The 21,890-nt window shown below is 43.2% G+C and overlaps 1 protein-coding gene and 1 non-coding gene across 2 annotated transcripts; both read right to left on the minus strand.

Annotated features, from left to right (window-relative positions):
- Positions 1 to 1,313: 1,313 nt before the first annotated feature.
- Positions 1,314 to 21,052, minus strand: LOC134483677 (disks large homolog 5-like). Its single transcript, XM_063278884.1, has 4 exons — positions 20,570 to 21,052; positions 19,228 to 19,371; positions 18,440 to 18,595; positions 1,314 to 1,323 (listed from the first exon to the last, which is right to left on the minus strand). The coding sequence occupies exons 1-4, from the start codon at positions 20,779 to 20,781 to the stop codon at positions 1,314 to 1,316; spliced, it is 522 nt and encodes a 173-aa protein (XP_063134954.1). The 5' UTR covers positions 20,782 to 21,052.
- Positions 8,149 to 8,255, minus strand: LOC134483705 (U6 spliceosomal RNA). Its single transcript, XR_010060589.1, has one exon. It is a non-coding gene; the product is annotated as a U6 spliceosomal RNA (small nuclear RNA).
- Positions 21,053 to 21,890: the final 838 nt, after the last annotated feature.

The raw sequence follows: 21,890 nt of genomic DNA on the forward strand, positions 1-21,890 counted from the left end.
GAAATAATCATAATCAGAAATGAGCTAATTCCTGTGAAATCATTTAGCTTTACATTTTCTGCTTCTATTTTCAAGGCATCTAGAGTAGCACTGTACGAGATCCTAAAGCCTTCTATTATGGTGCTACCCATTCATTCCTCTCTCCTTGAGGAATTCTCAGGTGACTTAAGAAAACCTGATTTCCCTTCAGATTGTCCCCAGCTGCTGTGATCTCTCTGTCCATGGCCCTTGCCAAAAGCTGCAGAGCCAATGTGTTGTTTTACAACACAAAATTCCAGACATCTTAACAATGAAGTCTAAGGAGTCAGATGCTGAATTCAAGTAAAGCGCCATACTGTCCTTCCTAATTCACTGTTCCCCCAGAAGAAGAGCGTTGTTGCTCTCTCTGCACACTTTCTTAAAAATCCTTCAACTCAAAGACTTTCCATTGCCCTAGTTATCTTCATTTCCTATCAAGTTGTGCCTTGATCTGCTCTAGACCTAAGTGCCCTTTAGCTTTGCAGTAAAGGTGTGAGGTAGGTGAGCTGAACAGTAATGAAGTCCATGTTCACAGTAAACAAAGAGCTCTTGCATTAAATGTCTGTGCCCTGTCGATGCTATATCACACAATAGTTTTTCATTAAATAATACATTAAGGGAGATCACAGTGTGATCAAATATTTTGTATCATAACTTAGTAATGTTCTCTCTATTACATAAGTCAAGTACTGTCCTGTGTATTCTGGTCTTTTTCTGTCATGTCTGTGTGCATCACGATGGGAATCCCAAGGGACATCAATCCTGGGCTTTTGAAACTGTTGCATACAGTCAACCGGGGACCAAAACTACCCAGGAGACTACTGATACTTGACACACATAAAGTCACCTCCCTATTTTCATATACTTTATGGCAAGAAGTCACCATTGCTGACCATGTCTCATTATCGAACGTGCTTCTAAATGGAAGATTTGGGGTCAAGGAGGTCACCAAAAGCACAAAACACCCATCTCAGATAAACATGTATGCTTTATTGAATCCAAACATCCATGGATTTCAGGACACAATTAAAAGTCCAACATAAGGATAAGAGACATAGAAGAGAATTGAGATTTCCAGTTCATAGGTCCAGTAAACATCTTCAACAAATCATAGCAGAAAACTTCCATAAGGTAAAGAAATAAAAGGCCGTAAAGGTACAGCAAGCCTACAGAACGCAAAATTAATTTAACCAGAAAAATTTCCTCCATTCACATAATAATTAAAACACTAAATGCACAGATAAAAGAAAGAATATTATACGGGGTAAGGTATAAATATCCAGTAAGAAATGAATTCAGACCTTTCTGAATTACACCAGATTGCTCAACGGAGACTCAAAAAGCCAAAAATCCTGGACAGATGTAATGCAGACCCAGGTTCTACCCAGCATAAATCGCAATCACCATGAATGGAGAAACCAAGATATTTTATGAGTAATCCAAATTTAAACAATATTTTTTCTCTAAGAAAGCATAACCGAGGATAATAGGAGGAAAACTCCAAGACAATGAGCTAAACTATACCCAAGAAAAAAAACAAGAAATTCATCACCTCACAATAATTTCAAAAAAAAAGAAGAGAAGCACACAAACATAATTTCACCTACAACCAGAAAAAGAAGAGACAGCAGCAACCATTGGTCTTTAATATCTAACCAGACCCTTTGTCACGAATTCCCAAGCTCCTAGGGACAAAATTGCCAGCCAAAGTATATGCAAGGATGGGTCTATGGTTCTAGGTAACTGTGTAGAAGACTTATCTGGCATCAATGTGGTGGTAAGCTATGCTGAGGCCTGTTCCCCCACCAAAAGGAGATCCTAGAGGTGTGAGGTGGGAATGGATATGTGTGGGTGGGGGAGCACTGTCATATAGGCAAAGCTGAGCAGAAATGGGATGTAAGATTTGATGAGGGGTGTCTGGAAAGCAGGACAACATTGGAAATATAAATAAATAAAATAACCAATTAATAAAAAAATAGCCGAAAATAAAGTAGAAAGTGAAAAGGTAAAAGAAAACTGACACCAAAACAAAACTAAAGAAATCCCTGCAGTGTATTGGCCTAATGCTGCTTGTATTTTAATGCTAATTTGTAGAACTCAGGACTGGTTAACCCCCAAAAGCTGACCCTGCTCCCAGTTAACTGTGATTATGAAGAAGCCAACAGCCAACAGCTGCCCAGCAGAGAGATGGGGGAGGTGATCTTTGAGGGCTTTGCTAGAGAGGATCATGAGGAGGGAAGAAGGAAGAAGAAGCTGCCAGAGAATAAAGGAAGAACGTGTGTGATGGAGAGGAGAGGAAGAGGACAGCAGCCATGGATAAGGGAGAGGAGCACCTGGTCCTGAGGGCTGTCCAAGGGGAACAAAGAGCAGCCAAGATGCTACACAGTCAGTAAGAGTTGAGCGTTATTGTTTGGAAAGTAGATCTGATACCATGGAGGGCAGGCACCTGCCCAGCTACTGTGCTGACGAATGCACACTAAAAATAAATTTAACACAATATGTATAACCAGTAAGACAGCTCTATAGAGGATCCTAAAAGGAATACTTTAGTTTGAAGGGAAGCATAAAATACTAGAGGTCACAGGAAATAATTTAACAAAACTATGACAGTCAATCAAAAGAGGCCAATAGAAACCACAAAAATTAACAAAATGACAAAATTTAATACATGTCACTAAACTCAATTCCCCAGTAAACAGACATACATTTAGCCAGAAACAGGATCACCATCATGAGAGATGTAGAGGATACACTAGGGAAACAGACCTAAGACACAGGTCCCTATAGCAATTCTATGCAGTTTCTCTATCTAGCTGACAGAATAGATTTCAAACCAATCCTGTCCACAACATGTAAGGACATTCACTTCATACTTTGCAATTATCAAAAGATACCACAACTCTAAATAAATACATATTAAACACAAGCTTCCTAATTTTAAAAGTACATACTATCAGATAGATATGAAACTACAGATTAGCTATAACAGTGGTTGTAATTGGTTTTAATAGTCCATTCTGACCACTTGACAGATCACATGCAAATAAACAAAAGAGGATGAGCAGAATTCAGTGACATCATCAGTCAAATGGACCTAACAAACTACACAGAACTATACATATATTTTCTATCAGCCTGTGCTTCTGTCTCCAAAATTGACTACGGGTTAGGACACAGAACAACCCTCAGCAAAGATAAGAAGGTTGAAGTAGTGTCGTGCATTCTATCTGAGCACAAAGGAATCAAACTGATATCACACAATTGAAAGTACAGTCAGTGCACACACTCATGGAAAGTCAGCAACACAAACAACACACTACTGAAAGGGCCACGGGAGAAATCCATAAGGAAAAATTAAAATTCCTAGAAACGAGTGACAATAAAAACACAAGCACCACAAATCTCTGTGATACAACATAGTTTTAGGATTTATGTTGCAATCAGCAAAGCCACGGGAGTGGACCCATCTAATCCCTTTGTCATTCATCAGAAGTAGCAAATTTGGAGTGCGCTCTTTTTGGTTTATGCCGTGAATTTACTCACCACATTCCCAATTTCCCATTGCAATGATAACATTTACTTTTGGCATTACACATTGGATGTGTATAATTTGCCTTTTGATTTTGTAGGGGGAATAATTAAGGGACTGCCTGGAGTATCATAAAGCACTGTGGATAAACTGTACAGAGACCGAAAGACTACAGGAGTCTTGGAAGCTGAGCTAATGTATTTTTTTATTATGATATGTTTAAGAACCTATGGGGAATTGGGAGTGGAATATGGTGATCTGAATGATAATGGCCCCCATAAACTCATATATAGGAATGATTATTCCTGGTTTGTGGAAATGTTCGGTAAGAATTATAAGATATGGATTTGTTGGAGGAATGTTATGGGATTGGGCATTGAGGTTTCCGAATTCAATACCATTTATAGTTAACAGTCACTTTCTGTGTCCAACTTGCAGATAAGATGTAAGATCTCAGCCAGTTCTTTAGAAACATGGTGTCCTACCTGCTGCCATGTACCCCAGCATAATAATCAAAGACTCATGATCTTGAAACTGTAAGCCGCAATAAACTTTCTTCTATAAGTTCCCTTGCTCATGGTGTCTCTTTGCAACATAGAAAAGAAAATAAGAGGCAGACAAGCCTGGGAAACCAGAAGAGACTGCTCCCTGCACACACATCTCGGACGCTAGAGGAAAAAGCCAAAGGCCATCTGGAACCCTGGTGCACTGAAGCTCCCGGAAACGGCGGCACAGATCTTCCTGGTTGCTGCCGCTGCAGAGAGCCCGTGGGCAGCACCCCACGAGCGAACTTGAGCCTCGGGACCACAGGTAAGACCAACTTTTCTGCTGCAAGAAAGCTGCCTGGTGAACTCAAGACACAGGCCCACAGGAACAGCTGAAGACCTGTAGAGAGGGAAAACTACACTCCCCAAAGCAGAACACTCTGTCCCCATAACTGAGTGAAAGAGAGGAAAACAGGTCTACAGCACTCCTGACACACAGGCTTATAGGACAGTATAGCCACTGTCAGAAATAGCAGAACAAAAAACAAACAAACAACCAAATTCTATTCTGAGCTGTATATGGATGTAATATCTTCTTTACGTATGATGAATATATACTTCAGGAAAGGACTGCTTCCTTGTTTCTATTAAGATCTAATATGACTAAAGGATTCTGATTAATATTCCAGAATCGTAGGCCACCAGGTTGGTATGTCATCACTCACTGAAGTGAGGTGAATTTTATAACACCTTTTGGCCACCCACTTTCAATGTCATTATGTGGTATTGCCTTAGGCTCTTTTCTACATTCCCCTGCCTTTGGCTGAATATATGTTTGAGGTCTCTCTGTGACTGTGCAAAGAAGTAAGAGCTAGGGCTGGGCCACAAAATAAGAAAGTACTTGTTCATCCAAAAACAAAAACAAAAACCAAACAAACAACCAAAAAAAACTCTAGGGTAAAATATCAGTGCTAGTGCTGAACTGAACTGCCAGAGGTAATTTTTTAAAGTAAATAACACTATCTTGGGGCTGATAATATGAATCAAATATCCTGCAACATAAGTTTGCAATGTTGCCTGCATTTTATAAATCAAGTCTGACCACCGTTTTGGTTCTTTCCAATCATGTCTGAGTGCATCATCTCGGGAACCCCAAAGAAAGTCAGGAATGGGTCCTTGAAGCTGATGCACAGGGCCAGTATAGACCTGAATATTACAGAGGACACCTTGATTCTTAACACAAGGGATCATTTCTCCATCCCTCTTGTCACATAATTTATGACAAGATGTCACCTTTCCTAACCTTAGCTTCTTTTCCTAAGTGCTGCTAAAGGGAAGATTTGGTGTCAAGAGGTCTGGACTCAGACCACAGGAACATTGAATTCATTTAAATAGTGTAGTTCATTGAATGCACACACCAATACAGTTCAACCAGAGCAACAGCTCACAACTGTGTACTGGACATTGCTAGGCCCAGCTCATTGCAAAATCCACATGGGCTAAAGCACAAGTGCTGGAAATGCTGCTGTCTATGGGCCCTGACTCGGGTCATTTTACACATAATTGTTCCTATTTTCCTTGAATCTAATGGGTCCTATGTGAAGCTCATAGTTGGGGAACTTGTTAAGATTAACAAACCTCGTAACATACAGAATATAACAGGGTATGTGACCAGCACTACACAGTTCAATGTCAGGTTTTTTTGTTTTTTGTTAGTTTGTTTGTTGGCATCCATGATGTGGAGTATCTCTGATGGCTTCCTTCTAATCCCTTGAAAGGATCCCTGGGGATTGGCCTCAGTACATCACACTTCTTGATGGGGCAACAACACTCAAGGAAGCTTGAGATTGTCATAGGCACAGTATTATGCTACATATACAGAGTAGATAATACTACGATGTTCAGATGATGATATCCATTTGTATGCACTCTTAAGGTGAACCTAAGGAAAGAGAGATCAAGGTCCTTAGAATAGAAAGATCAGTCCCAGTTTTTTTTTTCTACCATTCCAAACTGAACGACTGGTAGGGAGAGAATGGTAGATAATCGAGAATTGGTGGATGATGCTTTGAATGCAGGGTGGGTTTCTGTGCTGGTTTTAGACAGGATCTCAAGTATCTGTCTAGGAAATTGTCCATTTCCTGAAGATTTTCAAGTTTTGTTGAATATAGGTTTTTATAGTAAGATCTGATGATTTTTTGAATTTCCTCTGAATCTGTTGTTATGTCTCCCTTTTCATTTCTGATTTTGTTAATTTGGACGCACTCTCTGTGTCCTCTCCTTAGTCTGGCTAAGGGTTTATCTATCTTGTTGATTTTCTCAAAGAACCAACTTTTGGTTCTGTTGATTCTTTCTATGGTCCTTTTTGTTTCTACTTGGTTGATTTCCGCTCTGAGTTTGATTATTTCCTGTCTTCTACTCCTCCTGGGTGTATTTGCTTCTTTTTGTTCTAGAGCTTTTAGGTGTGCTGTCAAGCTGCTGACATATGCTCTTTCCTGTTTCTTTCTGCAGGCACTCAGCGCTATGAGTTTTCCTCTTAGCACAGCTTTCATTGTATCCCATAAGTTTGGGTATGTTGTACCTTCATTTTCATTAAATTCTAAAAAGTTTTTAATTTCTTTCTTCATTTCTTCCTTGACCAGGTTATCATTGAGTAGAGCATTGTTCAATTTCCAAGTATATGTGGGCATTCTTCCTTGATTGATATTGAAGACCAGTTTTAGGCCGTGGTGGTCCGATAGCACGCATGGGATTATTTCTATCTTTCTGTACCTGTTGAGGCCCGTTTTTTGACCAATTATATGGTCAGTTTTGGAGAAAGTACCATGAGGAGCTGAGAAGAAGGTATATCCTTTTGCTTTAGGATAGAATGTTCTATAAATATCTGTTAAGTCCATTTGGCTCATGACTTCTCTTAGTCTGTCGACATCACTGCTTAATTTCTGTTTCCATGATCTGTCCATTGATGAGAATGGGGTGTTGAAATCTCCCACTATTATTGTGTGAGGTGCCATGTGTGTTTTGAGCTTTAGTAAGGTTTGTTTTACATATGCAGGTGCCCTTGTATTTGGGGCATAGATATTTAGGATTGAGAGTTCATCTTGGTGGATTTTTCCTTTGATGAATATGAAGTGTCCTTCCTTATCTTTTTTGATGACTTTTAATTGAAAATTGATTTTATTTGATATTAGAATGGCTACTCCAGCTTGCTTCTTCTGACCATTTGCTTGGAAAATTGTTTTCCAGGCTTTCACTCTGAGGTAATGTCTGTCTTTGTCTCTGAGGTGTGTTTCCTGTAGGCAGCAGAATGCAGGGTCCTCGTTGCGTATCCAGTTTGTTAATCTATGTCTTTTTATTGGGGAGTTGAGGCCATTGATGTTGAGAGATATTAAGGAATAGTGATTATTGCTTCCCGTTATATTCATATTTGGATGTGAGGTTATGTTTGTGTGCTTTCATTCTCTTTCTTTTGTTGCCAAGACGATTAGTTTCTTGCTTCTTCTAGGGTATAGCTTGCCTCCTTATGTTGGGCTTTACCATTTATTATCCTTTGTAGTGCTGGATTTGTAGAAAGATATTGTGTAAATTTGGTTTTGTCATGGAATATCTTGGTTTCTCCATCTATGTTAATTGATAGTTTTGCAGGATACCGTAACCTGGGCTGGCATTTGTGTTCTCTTAGGGTCTGTATGACATCAGTCCAGGATCTTCTGGCCTTCATAGTTTCTGGCGAGAAGTCTGGTGTGATTCTGATAGGTCTGCCTTTATATGTTACTTGACCTTTTTCCCTTACTGCTTTTAATATTCTTTCTTTATTTTGTGCGTTTGGTGTTTTAACTATTATGTGACGGGAGGTGTTTCTTTTCTGGTCCAATCGATTTGGAGTTCTGTAGGCTTCTTGTATCCCTATGGTATCTCTTTTTTTAGGTTAGGGAAGTTTTCTTCTATGATTTTGTTGAAGATATTTACTGGTCCTTTGAGCTGGGAGTATTCACTCTCTTCTATACCTATTATCCTTAGGTTTTATCTTCTCATTGAGTCCTGGATTTCCTGTATGTTTGGACCAGTAGCTTTTTCCGCTTTACATTATCTTTGACAGTTGAGTCAATTATTTCTAAAAATATGGAACGCTTCACGAATTTGCGTGTCATCCTTGCGCAGGGGCCATGCTAATCTTCTCTGTATCGTTCCAATTTTAGTATATGTGCTGCCGAAGCGAGCACCAGGATAGACATGCTTTATCAGCAGGTCTCAGGGTAGAACTGGATATGTGACCCTGTTCTACAGCACTGTCCAGAGTGGTAAATGCAGCTTCTGAAGAGGAATGCAGGCCTGGCCTCTAGACCTCCACCTTCCAGGCCTGTCTGGAGAGCCTGATGCCCTGGCAAAAGAGGCTCCTTCTCTCCAGAGGAGCACTGCAGTCAAATGACATCTCAGTGATGAAAACTATCAGTCCCCAAAGGCATGCCACTGAGCAGAGATAGCCTCAGTCATGCACCTCTGCCCATCCCCAGTTCCTCGTGTCAATAACTCAACCCTTTCATGAACTAGATGGCAATACTTGAGGCAGGATGATCAGTAGTTTACTGGCCAATCTGGGCTCTATGAGACGCTCTCCCTGAAATCAGAGCCAGCAGGAAATTCAGTATGAAAGCTCTTTGTAGCCAAGCTCAACAACCCGGTTCAGAGCCTGGGACCCCACACGGTAGGATAAAGTGACTCCCATGCTTTTTCCTCTACCTTCAACACTCATGCTTTGGAATGCACACCCCTACAATGAGATCAATACACATGGAATAAAAATTAAACAGATAAATTAATGAAGACAATGCAGACAAGGTTTTAAAGGATCCTGGGAGTCCTCACTCTGCACTTCCCTTTCCTTTGCCTTGGGAACATCACCTGCACCAGAGGTTGAGACTTCCTCCAAGAGAGAGAGGAGAGATGCACTGTTCATTCCGCTGGAGCTGTGCAAAGACCAGAGCCACCTGCCTTTTCCTGATAGTGGGAGCTGGGCCCAAGTGTGGGGTGCTCCTACTAGAGGCACCACAAGAAGAGGACCACCTTCCTCAAACCTTCCTGGAAGTCAGAGCACTGGCTATGGACTTCCCTCAATCCTCAGAGGACTCTCTTTCAGTGATGGCTCAGAGCCTCTTAGGACAGAGAGGGACCAGAGCTTCCCCCCAAAGCAAGATTCCGGTCTTATCTGACAGTTATGAGGGCTTAGGGATAGGACAGAGGATGTGACAAGGTTACATGTAGCACAGGGGCTAGGTTAATAAAGAAATCAAAGAGGAAAGAAACCTGGAAAAATTCCTCATCTGTTCTTTTTGCTCTGTTCATAGAGATGAGGTGACAGTGTGGGGTAGAGGACTAGGACACAGCACAGCCTTCTCTGCTCATGGTTAGCTTTCTAGGCTGCCTGGTCACTGTGACCAGCATCTTTTCAACTGTGCCATTCTACTACCAAGGCTGACACAACTGGTGACCATGTAGCAATAGGACTGTACTGACTTAGCAACATTTGGAATCACACAATGATCATGTGTCACAGATGGGTTTCTTTTTTTAGAAAAGGATTAAAACAAAAACTATTTATTTTCTCCATATGAGTGAGTACACTGTCCCTGTTTTCAGACACAACAGTAGAGGGTAGAAGATGAGATTAGAAATGGTTATGAGACACAATGTGTGGTTGCTGGGGATTGAACTCAGATCCTCTGGAAGAGCAGTCAGTGGTCTTAACCACTGAGCCATCCCTCCAGCCCCAGTATATTGTATTTTCAATATTGTTTGTTTTATTTCTTTTCTCACCTATGTCTGTATGGTGTTTCTGTGAGTACAGGTACTCATGTGCCTGTGTAAAGGTCAGGGACAACCTGAGCACAGGTCCTCACCTTCTACCTCTCGTCCATGGCTGTGTATGCTAGGCTAGCCCTTCCCCCTAATCCTAGAGACTGTCCACTTTAGGCTCCTGTCTCCCTGTGGGAAATGTTGGATGACAGACTCTACTGCATCCAGGTTTATGTGGCTTCTAGGGACCTAAACTGTTGTTGGGCTCGTTCAGATGAAAATAAACACCATTTCACAGCCCTGGCTGGGCCAGTCAGCGCACGGGTCTTTGCTGCTCTTGCAGAAGACTTGGGTTCAGTCTCCAGCACCCGGGTCAGGTGGCTCACAACCACCTGAGACTCCAGGTCCAGGGACTTCCAAGCTCTTCTGGATAAACCTACATGGCAAAAGCAAGGCTGGGAGCTGGAGGCTTCTGGTGTTGGCTTCTCCCTGCAGTAGGGGGCAAATCATGGGCATGTGAGGTAACATGGATCCCTGTAATTCTACAAAGTGCAGAAGCTCCTGATGTCCCTCATGGTGCCCTAGAGTCTGTCCACCACACATGGAGGCTTCAGGAACATGGCCTTTTCCTGACCTGTGTGCACTGTGCATCCTCACTCTCTACCCCCTGCTTTTTGGGGTTGGAAATCTCAGGTGTAGGAGGTGCCTACCATAGGCCTCTTCTCTCAGCATTTCAGCATTTTACCCACTTGACCTTCACCAGGCATCCTTTGCTCTACACAGTTACCTCAGCCTGTGACCCTCGTCCTCCAGACTCTTGTGAAGCAAACACCCATGGGTGTGCAGCTCTCATAGTTAGCCAGGCTAAAGGGGAAGGCAGCAAATCCTTCATGAACTCTACAGCTCCTGAGGCCTAGGAAAATGTCTATACCGGGGCTAAATTCATGCTGCCCTGTAAGACTACATTTTTCCTTTAAACAGAAGGATGTGTGGTGGTGGTGGCACAGACCTTTGATCCTAACACTTGGGAGGCAGAGGCAGACAGATTTCTGAATTCAAGGCAGCTTCCTCTACAGAGCTAATTCCAGGTCAGCTACACAAAAAACAACACTGTCTCCAAGAGTAAAACAAAAAGAGAAAGAAAGAAAGAAAGAAAGAAAGAAGGAAGGAAGGAAAGAAAGTTAGGAAGGAAGGAAGAAAGAAAGAAGTGAAAAAAAGAAAGGAAGGAAGGAAGGAAGGAAGGAAGGAAGGATTCATATTTTGTATACAATGAGATGCCTGCCTGTCTATACCTGAACCACCATGTTAACTATAACTCTTGTCACATCTGTATTAATTCAAATACTGAAGGCCAAATGGTTAAATCTTAATGACTATACAATTGGGGGGTGGTGCTGAACAGATGGTTGGTTTAGTGGCTAAGAGCAGAAGACCAAGGTTCAGTTCCCAGTGTCCACATGGTGGCTCCTATTAACCTGTAATTGCAATTCTAGGGAATCAGTCTGGACTTCACGGGCACCACACATACCACATGGTGCACAAGCTTTTATTAGGTGAAACACTCAGGCCCATAAAAATAAGTAAATAAAATATATGGTTAACAGACACTGTGATTCAGGAAGTTCTTAGTGACTTTGGTTATCATTTCTCTCTCCTGGAGACCTGTCTGCCTCATGCTCAGCCTCCCTGGCTTCTAGGACATTTCCTAGCTCTGTGGAGCATGAAGTACTCAACACCATAAGCCAAGCATTGCAAAGCCATCTTTACCTTCACTGCTACACCTTCTCCATGGCTGTGTCTAAAGGGAGAGGCTTGGAATCTCACAGATGCAAGGCCAAACCTGTTGGGCTATGTGAGCCCACCCACCCAATAGTCAGATCTACTCCTGTCCTTGGCTATGGCATGAGGCTCTTAAGACAAATTAATCTGAAGGATCTCAACAGCTATGCTGTTAGACCTCTCATTGCTCTGCCCGACCTACAAGCTCCTTTCCTGGCTCAAATTCACACCCGAACTCCTCTCCTGCCTCAGCCACCATCAGCTCTTCTACTCCTCTCCACCTGTGCTCTGAATAATCCACACTAAGGTGGACGTTAACCTCTTGTGGACCTCCAGACGTATGCTTGTGATTACTCTTCATTGGCTGTTTTGTATAGGTAGGCGGGTTCTTCTAGTCTCATGCAGAAAACTGCTCACACATTTTGGATCTTACAACACCCTCTTGATTGAGAATCCTGACTAATGACTGACTGAGCCTTCCATCCCTGAAGCCACCCTCTGTCTCCCAGTCCAAGATAAGAATCCCCACCCTAACCCCAGGGTGTACAGTTTCATCTCAGAAGCTAGACTCTGCACTGCCCATTACCTTTTGTTTCTCTGCCTCTAATTCTGTTAAATCGTTCCTCTCTTCTTTAAAACAAATTCATTTTGTTGTTTATTTTTTGAGACAGGGTTTCTCTGTTTGGCCCTGGCTATTCTGACAGGCTCTCTGTAGATCAGACTTGTCAGGAAACCAGATATCTGCCTGCCTCGGCCTCTTAAGCACTGGGATTACTGGATTGTGCCAGCATGTTTAATTAAAAATTAATTAGTGGCAGTGCATGTTGGCACATGCCTTTAATTCCGTCCGTTGGGAGGTAGAGGCATTGTGAGTTCCAGGACAGCCAGGGCTATAAATTAACACCTTGTCTCAAAGAAAACAAGCCAAAAATGAAACAAAAATGTTGCAATATGGTCTTCCCTATGTAACTGAGTCTGTTCTTGAACTCTGAATCCTCCCACTTTCACTCAGGTGCTAATCAGCAGGCTTCTGTCTTGACTTTCACTGCGCACTCAGGGCTGCCAGGACTGTTACCTCTCCCAGTGTAACTCCTGACTCTCTCATCAGCATCATCACAAAACTCCTGCTAAGAATTAAGGAAACCTGAATTCTAAGGAACAGTCGGAGCTACAGTATTTCCAAAGCTCACTCTAATACAGATGGATCCTATGCTGCAGTAAAATGGTCACAGCTGGAGGTCTTAATTCCAGGACTTGGGACAGAGGGGTTGGAGGATCTTGAATTCAAGGTTATTTTTATGTTCCATTGTTGCTCAAAGCGAGTTGGGCTGCTACAAGATACCCTGTCTCAAAACTATACCAAACACACCTAAAATGAAACAGAGGAGTTTGAGTGGGCACAGATGGGAAAGCTCGGCACTTTATGGCTAAGCCACCTGCTGCCAGCACCAAAGTCCATGCACAGCCCCAATTCTGAGCTGTGTCTGGGACCCCACTTAGGAGCATGCACCAAAGTAGCTCAGATCCAGGGCTTTTGGTCTAAGAGGAATTCAGGCAGTAACACTTTGGATGCCAGTTCTCCAGCTCAACTGCCTGTCAGCCCAGGATCTGGTCTTAGTCATGGCTTGGCACCCCTAAATTCCTCCCAGCTGTGCTCTGAACTCACCCTGTGCCCCGTTCTGATGACTCTGCCATTCTCCATGGGAGTAGCCTCAAGAAGTCCCTCACATCTGAAGCACCAATCTGAGTGCACTAAATACTGCAGGGGAGGGGCGTGGCCAGCAGAGCACCCACCCCTTTCAGCTGTAGAACATTTAGCTCTAGAGTGAGCACTGCTGTGCATTGTGGAACTTAAGCAGTATTCCAGCCTTGGCCTGGGAAGAGCCGTTGACACCCACACTTTCTGGCGTGACATTGTCTCCTGAGGATAGAGTCAGGTCAGGAGCGGCAACTGATGTTCACGAGAGACAAACTTTCTTCACCACCTGCCCATGCTGGCCCTAGGATCTGGGCTTTTTGGGTGACATGAGTGCTGAGCCCCCCAGGTAGATGGGTTTTCAGGGGTCAGGTGGTTATTGTCACCAAAGGTATCCACAAGGATAAGTCATACTCTACTAATTCCCATATTAGATCCCTTCTCATGGGTCACAGAGGTCGTGCTGGGTCCTAAATGTGGACCCAGGTCCCTGGCACTTTTGAGGAGACTGGTCAGGGTGCAGGCTTCAGGATATTTTGTTTGAATTATTTTGGGGGATTTTATTTTTACTGTTGGGGGCAAACCTAGGGCTGCCATGTGCTGGGAAAAGGCTTTGCCACAGCTGTAGATCATCCCTAATTATAAACTCGTAAATTCTCCCAATCCTGGAACTTTCTAGGTCCCTCACATGATGCAACCTTTGGGGGATTCCTCACATAGAATCATGGGGTGGATTGCATCCCAAAGAGAGAAATGTTCCCCAGTGTCTGCCTGTGGCTGTGGTGATGAGAGTGGATGTAGTGACCAGTGGACGGCAGGGCCCTTGTGAAACCCTTTTGGTTTACACTTGAGTGGAACCTTCACCATGCCTTTTTTTTTTTCTTGAAACACAGGTTGGCCTGGAACTTACAGTCTTCCATCACTCTGACTCAGTTTCCCATGACTGGGATCACAGGCTTAAATTACTATGCCCATCTTTTTTTTTTTTTTTTTTGTATTTATAAATCTTCTAAAAGCCAGAGGATCTAGAATTTAAAATTTTGCGGTCCAAGGCATTTCCAACAGGGGATTCTTGACCTAGGAGTGTCCAGACCAGTGTTTATTGTGTGGCTACTTCATTCCCATAACAGCTTATTTTTGACAAAGAGTTCCAAGGTGTGATGTCACTGGGCATCAGGCGGTGTCCCAAATAGCAGCACTGACTCAGGTTGTAATTTAGGCTGGAGAAACTTACTAGGACCATGGTAATACTAGCATCCTGGGGCCTCACATGTCCTTAGTCTGATCTAGTGAAGAATCAACTGCTCTTGAGGGTGGATTGGAATTCTAGTCACTGTGAGGCAGGAGCATTAGTATCCTACAGCCACTCTGGGCTCCATAGGAAGACCCTGTTTCAATAGTAAAAGGGTCACCTGGGAGTTCTTATTGTCTTCCCTGAGGCCTTCCTGCTGGAGTTAGAATAGCTGTCTCACCAAGTTGAAGTAGAGGGCAGAATGTTGGTGCCTTCTATAATGAAGACTAGTGACAGATAGTTTATGGAAATTCTAGAAAGATCTACAGGTATTTATGTCCTGTGCATGGGAATTGCTGGCTTCCCTGTGTCCTTTGCCTTTAATTTGCAGTCCATGGGGCACCTGGGAATGTCCCCAAACCAGGCTGCACACAGGGCTTGTCCCATGATTCTCACTTGCACCCAGTGTCTGCCTGATTGTCATAAGTCTGACAGAGCCACTGTATGCTCTCCTGACACCTGCGGAGAGCAGTATATGGGACCCTACCATCCCCACAGTGCCCATCAGTGTCTACAATGTCCCTATATGGCACTGAGATGGTCTAAGCTCCTTCCCGCCTATATGGTGCATCAGAATCTGACCATTCCTAATTTCCTCCTCTCACACCCACACTAGAAGCCCTGTACCCACACTAGCCCCAGCTGGCCTGTTGCCTACTGACATCTCATGGACTCTGTCCCAATCCCCTGCCCAGCCCTGCCCTGCCCTGCCCCAATCCCCTGCCCAGCCCTGCCCTGCCCTGCCCCAATCCCCTGCCCTACCCTGCCCTGCCCTCACTCAGCTGACAATGTGGACATCTCAGGACAGTCACTGGACAATGGCTGACACACTTGTCTGAAGACTGGAAATGTTTCTCGATCTTGGAGAGGAAAGAAGGACCCTCCAACTACACTGTCCTCTAAGGAAGTTTATTCAGGTGAGGGATGACAGGGACTGTTTTGTCTCACGTCACACATGTCAGTAGTAAATATCCTAGGTATTGGATGGCGCTGTTAGCATTAACAGAACAAAGCACATAGTGTTGGGAAGGATAATAAATTATGAGTAGGATTAGAAAACCCCAAGCCTCTTCCAGGTACTAAGAGAGCAAAAAATGCCACCAAACCCAGCATTAATGTGATAGGTTGGTTAAATCTAGTTACTAGATTCTAGTGTGATACCTATGACTTTTTGTGTCATGCTCAGCTTATAATGACTAGAGGACCTAAGCTTGAGAGTCACCAATGCCTCTCCCTTGCTTCTCTAGCTGCTGAGCATTGAAAAGCCCTAATGAGCCAGCATCTGTTTGCAGACATACTGAATAAGTCTTCTGCACTTTATCTCTCTGAGTCACCTCCACTCTCAGTAAGTCAGTTTAATTCCATAAATTGTAAATGAGTCACGTGGAAAATATACTTTCTCAATACGATCACAGATTTCCATGTAAAAGGTGAAACATGAACTATCCCACCTAAGTTCTGGGCTAGCACAGACCTGCTCTGCAAAAGAAACATGTGGTCACAGCTGCAGTCTGCATTCAGTATGGGTGCTCTTGAGGACCTCCCTAAACTGCATAGATTAAGATAATTATCTTGCTTTCTATCCAAAGAATTCATTATGCCAAGTTGGCCTGTAGAAGGAGGCTAGTCTCTTCTGTATTTTATCAGATGTGCTTAATGTATATAATCATCGATAGTAAGTGAAAGATCTGTTTGGAATTGAAACTGAGTGATGCTGGAGGGTGATCCTGAATGCACAATGAGCAGTGGAGGCACCAGAGCCCAGTACGGATGCCTAGCAGGCTGCCACATTGAGCAGGCACCGCTCAACCACCTGTACATACACATCTCCTGAGATCTCTCTCCTTAATGGGAGATGATGGCGTCCATCTAGTATAGCACATGCCCTGGAAGGACAAAAGCTACCTACAGGAGCTGTGGTGATGGCTCACAGGTTAGAGCATCTGCTGCTCTCTCAGAAGAACCACATGGTCCCTAACAATCATCTACAATGGGGAATGCTATTCCCTCTTTTGGATCATGAGGGAAATGCACTCAGGAGTGGCCCAGACAAACATTTGAAAAAAAAGATCCATTGAGTTAAATGATAAAAATAAATATAATCAGCAACAATAAAAAACACAGCATATGAATGATCAAATGAAACAGCACCTATAAAAACCTATTTCCCAAAATGACGTTGATGGTCATTATCTTTGTGGTTTAATACTAATGCTGTATTGTAAGAAAAACAGAGGCACATGGTTCTTGATTAGGATTATTCTATATTCCTTTGTGAAAGTTGTCATTTTTTCTGCAGCTCTACAGGCATGAGTGTGTGTTACTCAATATCTGGGCAATCAGTCAATAAGGAATGTGTGTTGTAGACTGATATAGATTAGGATGAGCAGAACACATGACAGCATGGATACAGTATGTCAGTGATTACATCATAAAGTGTGTGTCCATAAAAAAAGTCACATTATCCACACAAAAGACACTATCACCCTGTGTACACCTTGGTGGCTTTAAATTCCCTATTTACTCATGCTGCCTGGACCATGCAAAGATCCATATCCAGCTGTCAGTTCTAAGTCTACAGGAGGGGAAAGGACCCTTGAATAAGATGGTCTTAAGAGTCAAGAGTTACAAATCAATTTTTATTCATAAGGAATACAATTTACAAAAAACAGGCATAAAATGAACAACTAAAATGGTATAAAAAATGAAAAACAGTTACAAGAATATATAACTATGATATAACAAAAAGAAAACTACAATGAAAATCATAACCAAAAACATTTCTTAACAGCATTTTCTTAATGAACATTTAGAAACACAGTTGTAGTGCTGTTTCTCCTCTAGGACACGAGATGTCAAGGCAGTCCCCTCAGATGTCTCTCAAATGGTGTTATCTGTATGAGAGAGGAGAAAGACCTCAATGAGACAGGCTGGCATACGGATACATAAATTTAGGGTCTCTATACAATGTGGAAATTAACTGAGAAGAAGAATATTCTCCCCAAAAAAGTCTTTGACTGTTGAGGATTGTCGTCAGCAGGGAACTCCTGACAGAGAAACTCACTCTTCAGGGGGCTGTCTTCCTGGGATCTGTCCTATTCCATGTCTCCTGCAGTTTCTGAGACCTGGGAGGAGAAGGCAGCTATTAAGACACTGATTTGGTGGGGACATGCATACCAGCTGTGAAGTTGCTGCCTTCTGTCCCTTCAGCTGCATTGGACAGACAGCACTGATCTTTTCACTGAAATCATTGCTGATATCTCTGCAGCCTGGGGAAAGTCACCAACAACCCTCACAGTACTGTGGGATAACAAGCTGCTCCTCAAACTTCTACCAGTGAAAACCAAGAACGGGGAAAGGAGAAGAGACCTAACTGGGTTGCAGGAAGAAAGGAGAAGGCCACATGATACTGAGATCAAAGCCAATGACCAGGACTCATTTGCCATTTGCACTTGGTTCTTATCCCTACAAGGTGCTTCCAACCATCACATGACCCCTGTATGACCTTTGTCACACGACCAAGAACTCGTTCAAAACTCTTCATAGCATCCAATCTATGACAGGGAAATGCAGTCATGTGATATGTTATTCCTCTGTCACCATTTCTGGACTGCAGTTACAAAAAGGGCAGAGAAGTGTACTTGCCCATAATTCAGTTTCTGAAGAGTGGTTAACATCCCAGAATACTTGTGCATAGACAGAACAATGAATAACTCTATCACATGAGGTGGGTGACTGATTGGGTGTGGGGAGATTAGAAAGATGATAGGGGAAGCAAAGATGTATCCAATAGGCAAATGGTATCAGACATTGTCAATCTGACTCAGCTGCTTGTTCCTACCACATTTTGCTGGGTCTGGAGGTTGCTGGTCTTCTCCTGTTCGTCTTCATCTTTCTGGTTCAATTCAAACAAATATCGCTGTAACTCCTTGCTCTCCTGCTTCAATGTGACCAACTTCTTCTTGATACATGCCTGGTCCATCAGGAGCCGGCTGTGCAGGTTGCTGGAAACACACTCTGCATAGTAAGATCCTGAAGCCTCTTCCTCCCATTCCAACTGCCAAATCCCACAAAGTCCACCAGGACCCAGATACCCATAAAGACTTCATAGAATACATCTCCATACATGTAAGGCTGTTGCACAAACAGCAAACGGCCAATCCAGGGAAGAATAAATTGTTTCTGTGACCCAAGCACCAATAAGAGTCCATGTCTGTCCAAAAGAACAAGGGATCTACAACTACCCATGAGAGCCCAATGCATCGGGACAGCATCAATTAGTAGGCAGCAAATAACCACAAGAGGACAGTAGAACCAAGGGAGGTCATGCAAACCATGTGGTCCACACATTGAGCTTTGTTAAACCTGGTATGACCCCAGAGCCGCAGGTTGGCCTAATAACACTCTGATGCCTAAATCAGTGTAGTTCTATCCAGAGCCTTCTAAAGATGCATAGACACTGTGGTGATAAGTAACAGTCTCTTATGGAACTGAAACTGAGTCCAAAAGACCCACGGCACAGTGATATTTAAACAGCAGAAGACATGGACCCAGAGCTGCAGACCCTCCAGTCCAGAACAAAGAGAGGCAGACATGGCCATTCCACAAGTGATGGGCCCTTCTGACCAGTACTTACCGATAGAAGTTAATCTCCTTCTTGAGCTCCTGAAATTTCTCACGATGTTCAATGTTCTTTGTGTCTAAGTTGTGCAGTAATGACATGACCTCTTTCTCCTTTATCTTCAAGTTTTCATAAAATGGATTTGGCCTGAAGTAGGGGCTGGCCCCTGGAAGATAGAACCCAATGAACATCGAGGTTTAGGATTATAGGAACTCAGGCTGTGTCCTGTACTACCCCAACCCTGGAAGGACACTTTCTGAATTCTTCATATTTGGCTCTTCTTCAGCTTCAGAAACTTTGAATTGTGTGCCCAGGACAATAGAAACTAAGCACCCAGATAAAGGGTCCCCTGGCTCACTTTTTTCAATCAGGAGGGCTGGATCTGCATTCAAACCTGTTATGCTATCAAGAGCCTAGGCCACAGAGATTACCCAACCACACACACACACACACACACACACACACACACACACACACACACACATCCAGAAACCTCTGATTTCATTTTTCCTGTTTTGAAAAGTGGAATGCTACAAGCCGAATAACTAATATTCTAGAGGCAGACAGTACACATAATTCTGGAGATGAGACCAGATATTGCCACAAACTTATAATCTGCCCAAGGCATACAAATGTATAGACAAATGTGACTACACAGGCAAAGAACTGTGCTGTTGAAAGTGGGGCTTCCAAAATAAAGCACTTACACCTCCACGAATCTATTATAAAGGTAAATCCTGAGGTCAAAAAACAGACCCCTAAATTCCAAGTGTGCAGGGACATAGAAACATCTAAAAGTTGTGCATATGCATGCAGACCTGTGCACACACAGACACACAAACTGGGACACACCCACAAGAAAAGAAAAGTAAACAGACTCAGAGAATGAGAAAGAGAGACAAATATGGAAAGAGCACAATGAGAATCAGTAGAAATGCATGCACCATTACTGTCTCATAGTGTAAGGCACAGAGACAAGAAGGAGCAGGCCAGAGCCTCAGGCCTTCTACTTAAGCATTGATATGAACACTGTGGGACCTGTCACCTAAGGGTGCTGCCAGGAGATGATAGCGTTCAGTCACCTTCCTAGCAAGTACAAACACTCTCCACAAACTCACAGCACCTAGAACCGTGCAAAGCTGCCACCTGTCAAGGGCTTTCCAATTGTACACTGGGAACTCATGCTCCAGTGACTTTATCCCTGAAATCTTCACTCAGATTGCAAGTTCAGATTTTCAACAGGCAGAATCAGAGAGTCCATTTTCAATCTCACTCCTCAGTAAGGGTCAGGTTCTGAATCTCCTCTCTATGGGAGATGAGGTTTAGAACAAGGTCGTTTGTTTGGAGCAATGCACACCTCTTGCTCATGGATCCACCTGTCACATAAAGGAGGCGATCTGTCAGCTCATTTCTCTCCTTGGTAGTTAGCTCCAGTTCTCTATTCAGCCTCTCCTCTTCCTCGTTGGCCTGCACCTTGTTTAGGACATTTTCAGGGGATGACGTCTGTCTGCAGGCCTCTGTAGGTAGAAGAACACAAGTGAACCCGCATGGGGTGAATGCATAGAGCATACACAGACCACAGTGAGGTCCAAACAGGAGAACATGCTTGGAAGCCAGTGTCACTGCAAGGAGTTTGGTCTATGTGTAAGAGGCATCCTAAGTGGATCACAGTTCCCCCACTACTATATAGAGACCAAGAGATGTAAGCAGCCAGGTGTTCCCCATGCCCGCCCACACAGGCTTACAAGTACCAGAGAGATGCCTTCTCCAGGATTATTATCAGGTACGCAGGCTACAACCTGGTTTCAGGACCCTTACCCCTCTGGTTTCAGAAGTCAGATCATCAATTCAGCATCCACAATGAATTGATTGATCAGGGATACTCAGATATCCTACACTGTTACTCTAGTCCAATAAAAAGTCATGTAGGGGGAGGACATGGTCAAAAGAATTATTAATTCCCCCTACTGAAATGACAAATGCCCCAGAAGTGCCAATAGGTTACAAGCTCTTTCTCTACCTGCTCCATATAGTTTGGCTACTTTAGAAAAATATCTGCTACACAGAACCTCTAATATATGAAGGTAAGATTGGCCCCGTCAGCCAGAGTTAGTCAGAGGAGTTCTAAGAATATAAGGTCATGCCAGGAGCACAGTTCTCTCCCTCTTACTACTGTCAGATAGTCACTGAATTTAAAGAAGCCATGAAAGTGAAGTACATTGATGCCCTGTTTAATTCAGAAAAGTTATACCCTCCATGCCTCCTGATGGTGTTATTATATCAGTTTCACTTACCGAATGCACTGTAAAAGTAAAGACTAGAAGTTCACCCAATAATAGCATAGGCAGTGCCATATCCTCCATGTGGTTATGGAGAAACTAATGATGTGAAAACCTTGACTTTCAGGAATTGTGATAATCATGGAATTCAATATCTGTGGAGATGTTCCAGTGGTTGTGGCCCATTGCTATAAAGGCCAGCTGAAGTCCCCCACACTCACCCCTGACAGGAAGCTCAACATACACTGCCCAGAACTTACTCCACATTCCCCATGTCCTGTGTCCATCATTACCTTTAGGTTTCGTTTGCTTCACTCTAGACTCTTCTCTATCAACATCAACTCTCCCAAAGCGCCTGAGAAGACGGGCAAACATGTCTGTGGATATATCCTTTGGACA

The sequence above is a fragment of the Rattus norvegicus genome, chromosome 19 (genome assembly GCF_036323735.1).
Source record: "Rattus norvegicus strain BN/NHsdMcwi chromosome 19, GRCr8, whole genome shotgun sequence".
NCBI lineage: Eukaryota > Metazoa > Chordata > Mammalia > Rodentia > Muridae > Rattus > Rattus norvegicus.

What these genes read in the sequence shown, in the direction of transcription:
- LOC134483677 (XM_063278884.1), bottom strand. Translation starts at nt 20,781, where the DNA reads ATGCTCTATGCATTCACCCCATGCGGGTTCACTTGTGTTCTTCTACCT. An exon ending in GGTGGATCCATGAGCAAGAG is followed by an intron (nt 19,372 to 20,569) that starts GTGTGCATTGCT and finishes TCCAGGGGCCAG; the next exon opens with CCCCTACTTCAGGCCAAATC. An exon ending in AAGGAGATTAACTTCTATCG is followed by an intron (nt 18,596 to 19,227) that starts GTAAGTACTGGT and finishes GTGTGTTTCCAG; the next exon opens with CAACCTGCACAGCCGGCTCC.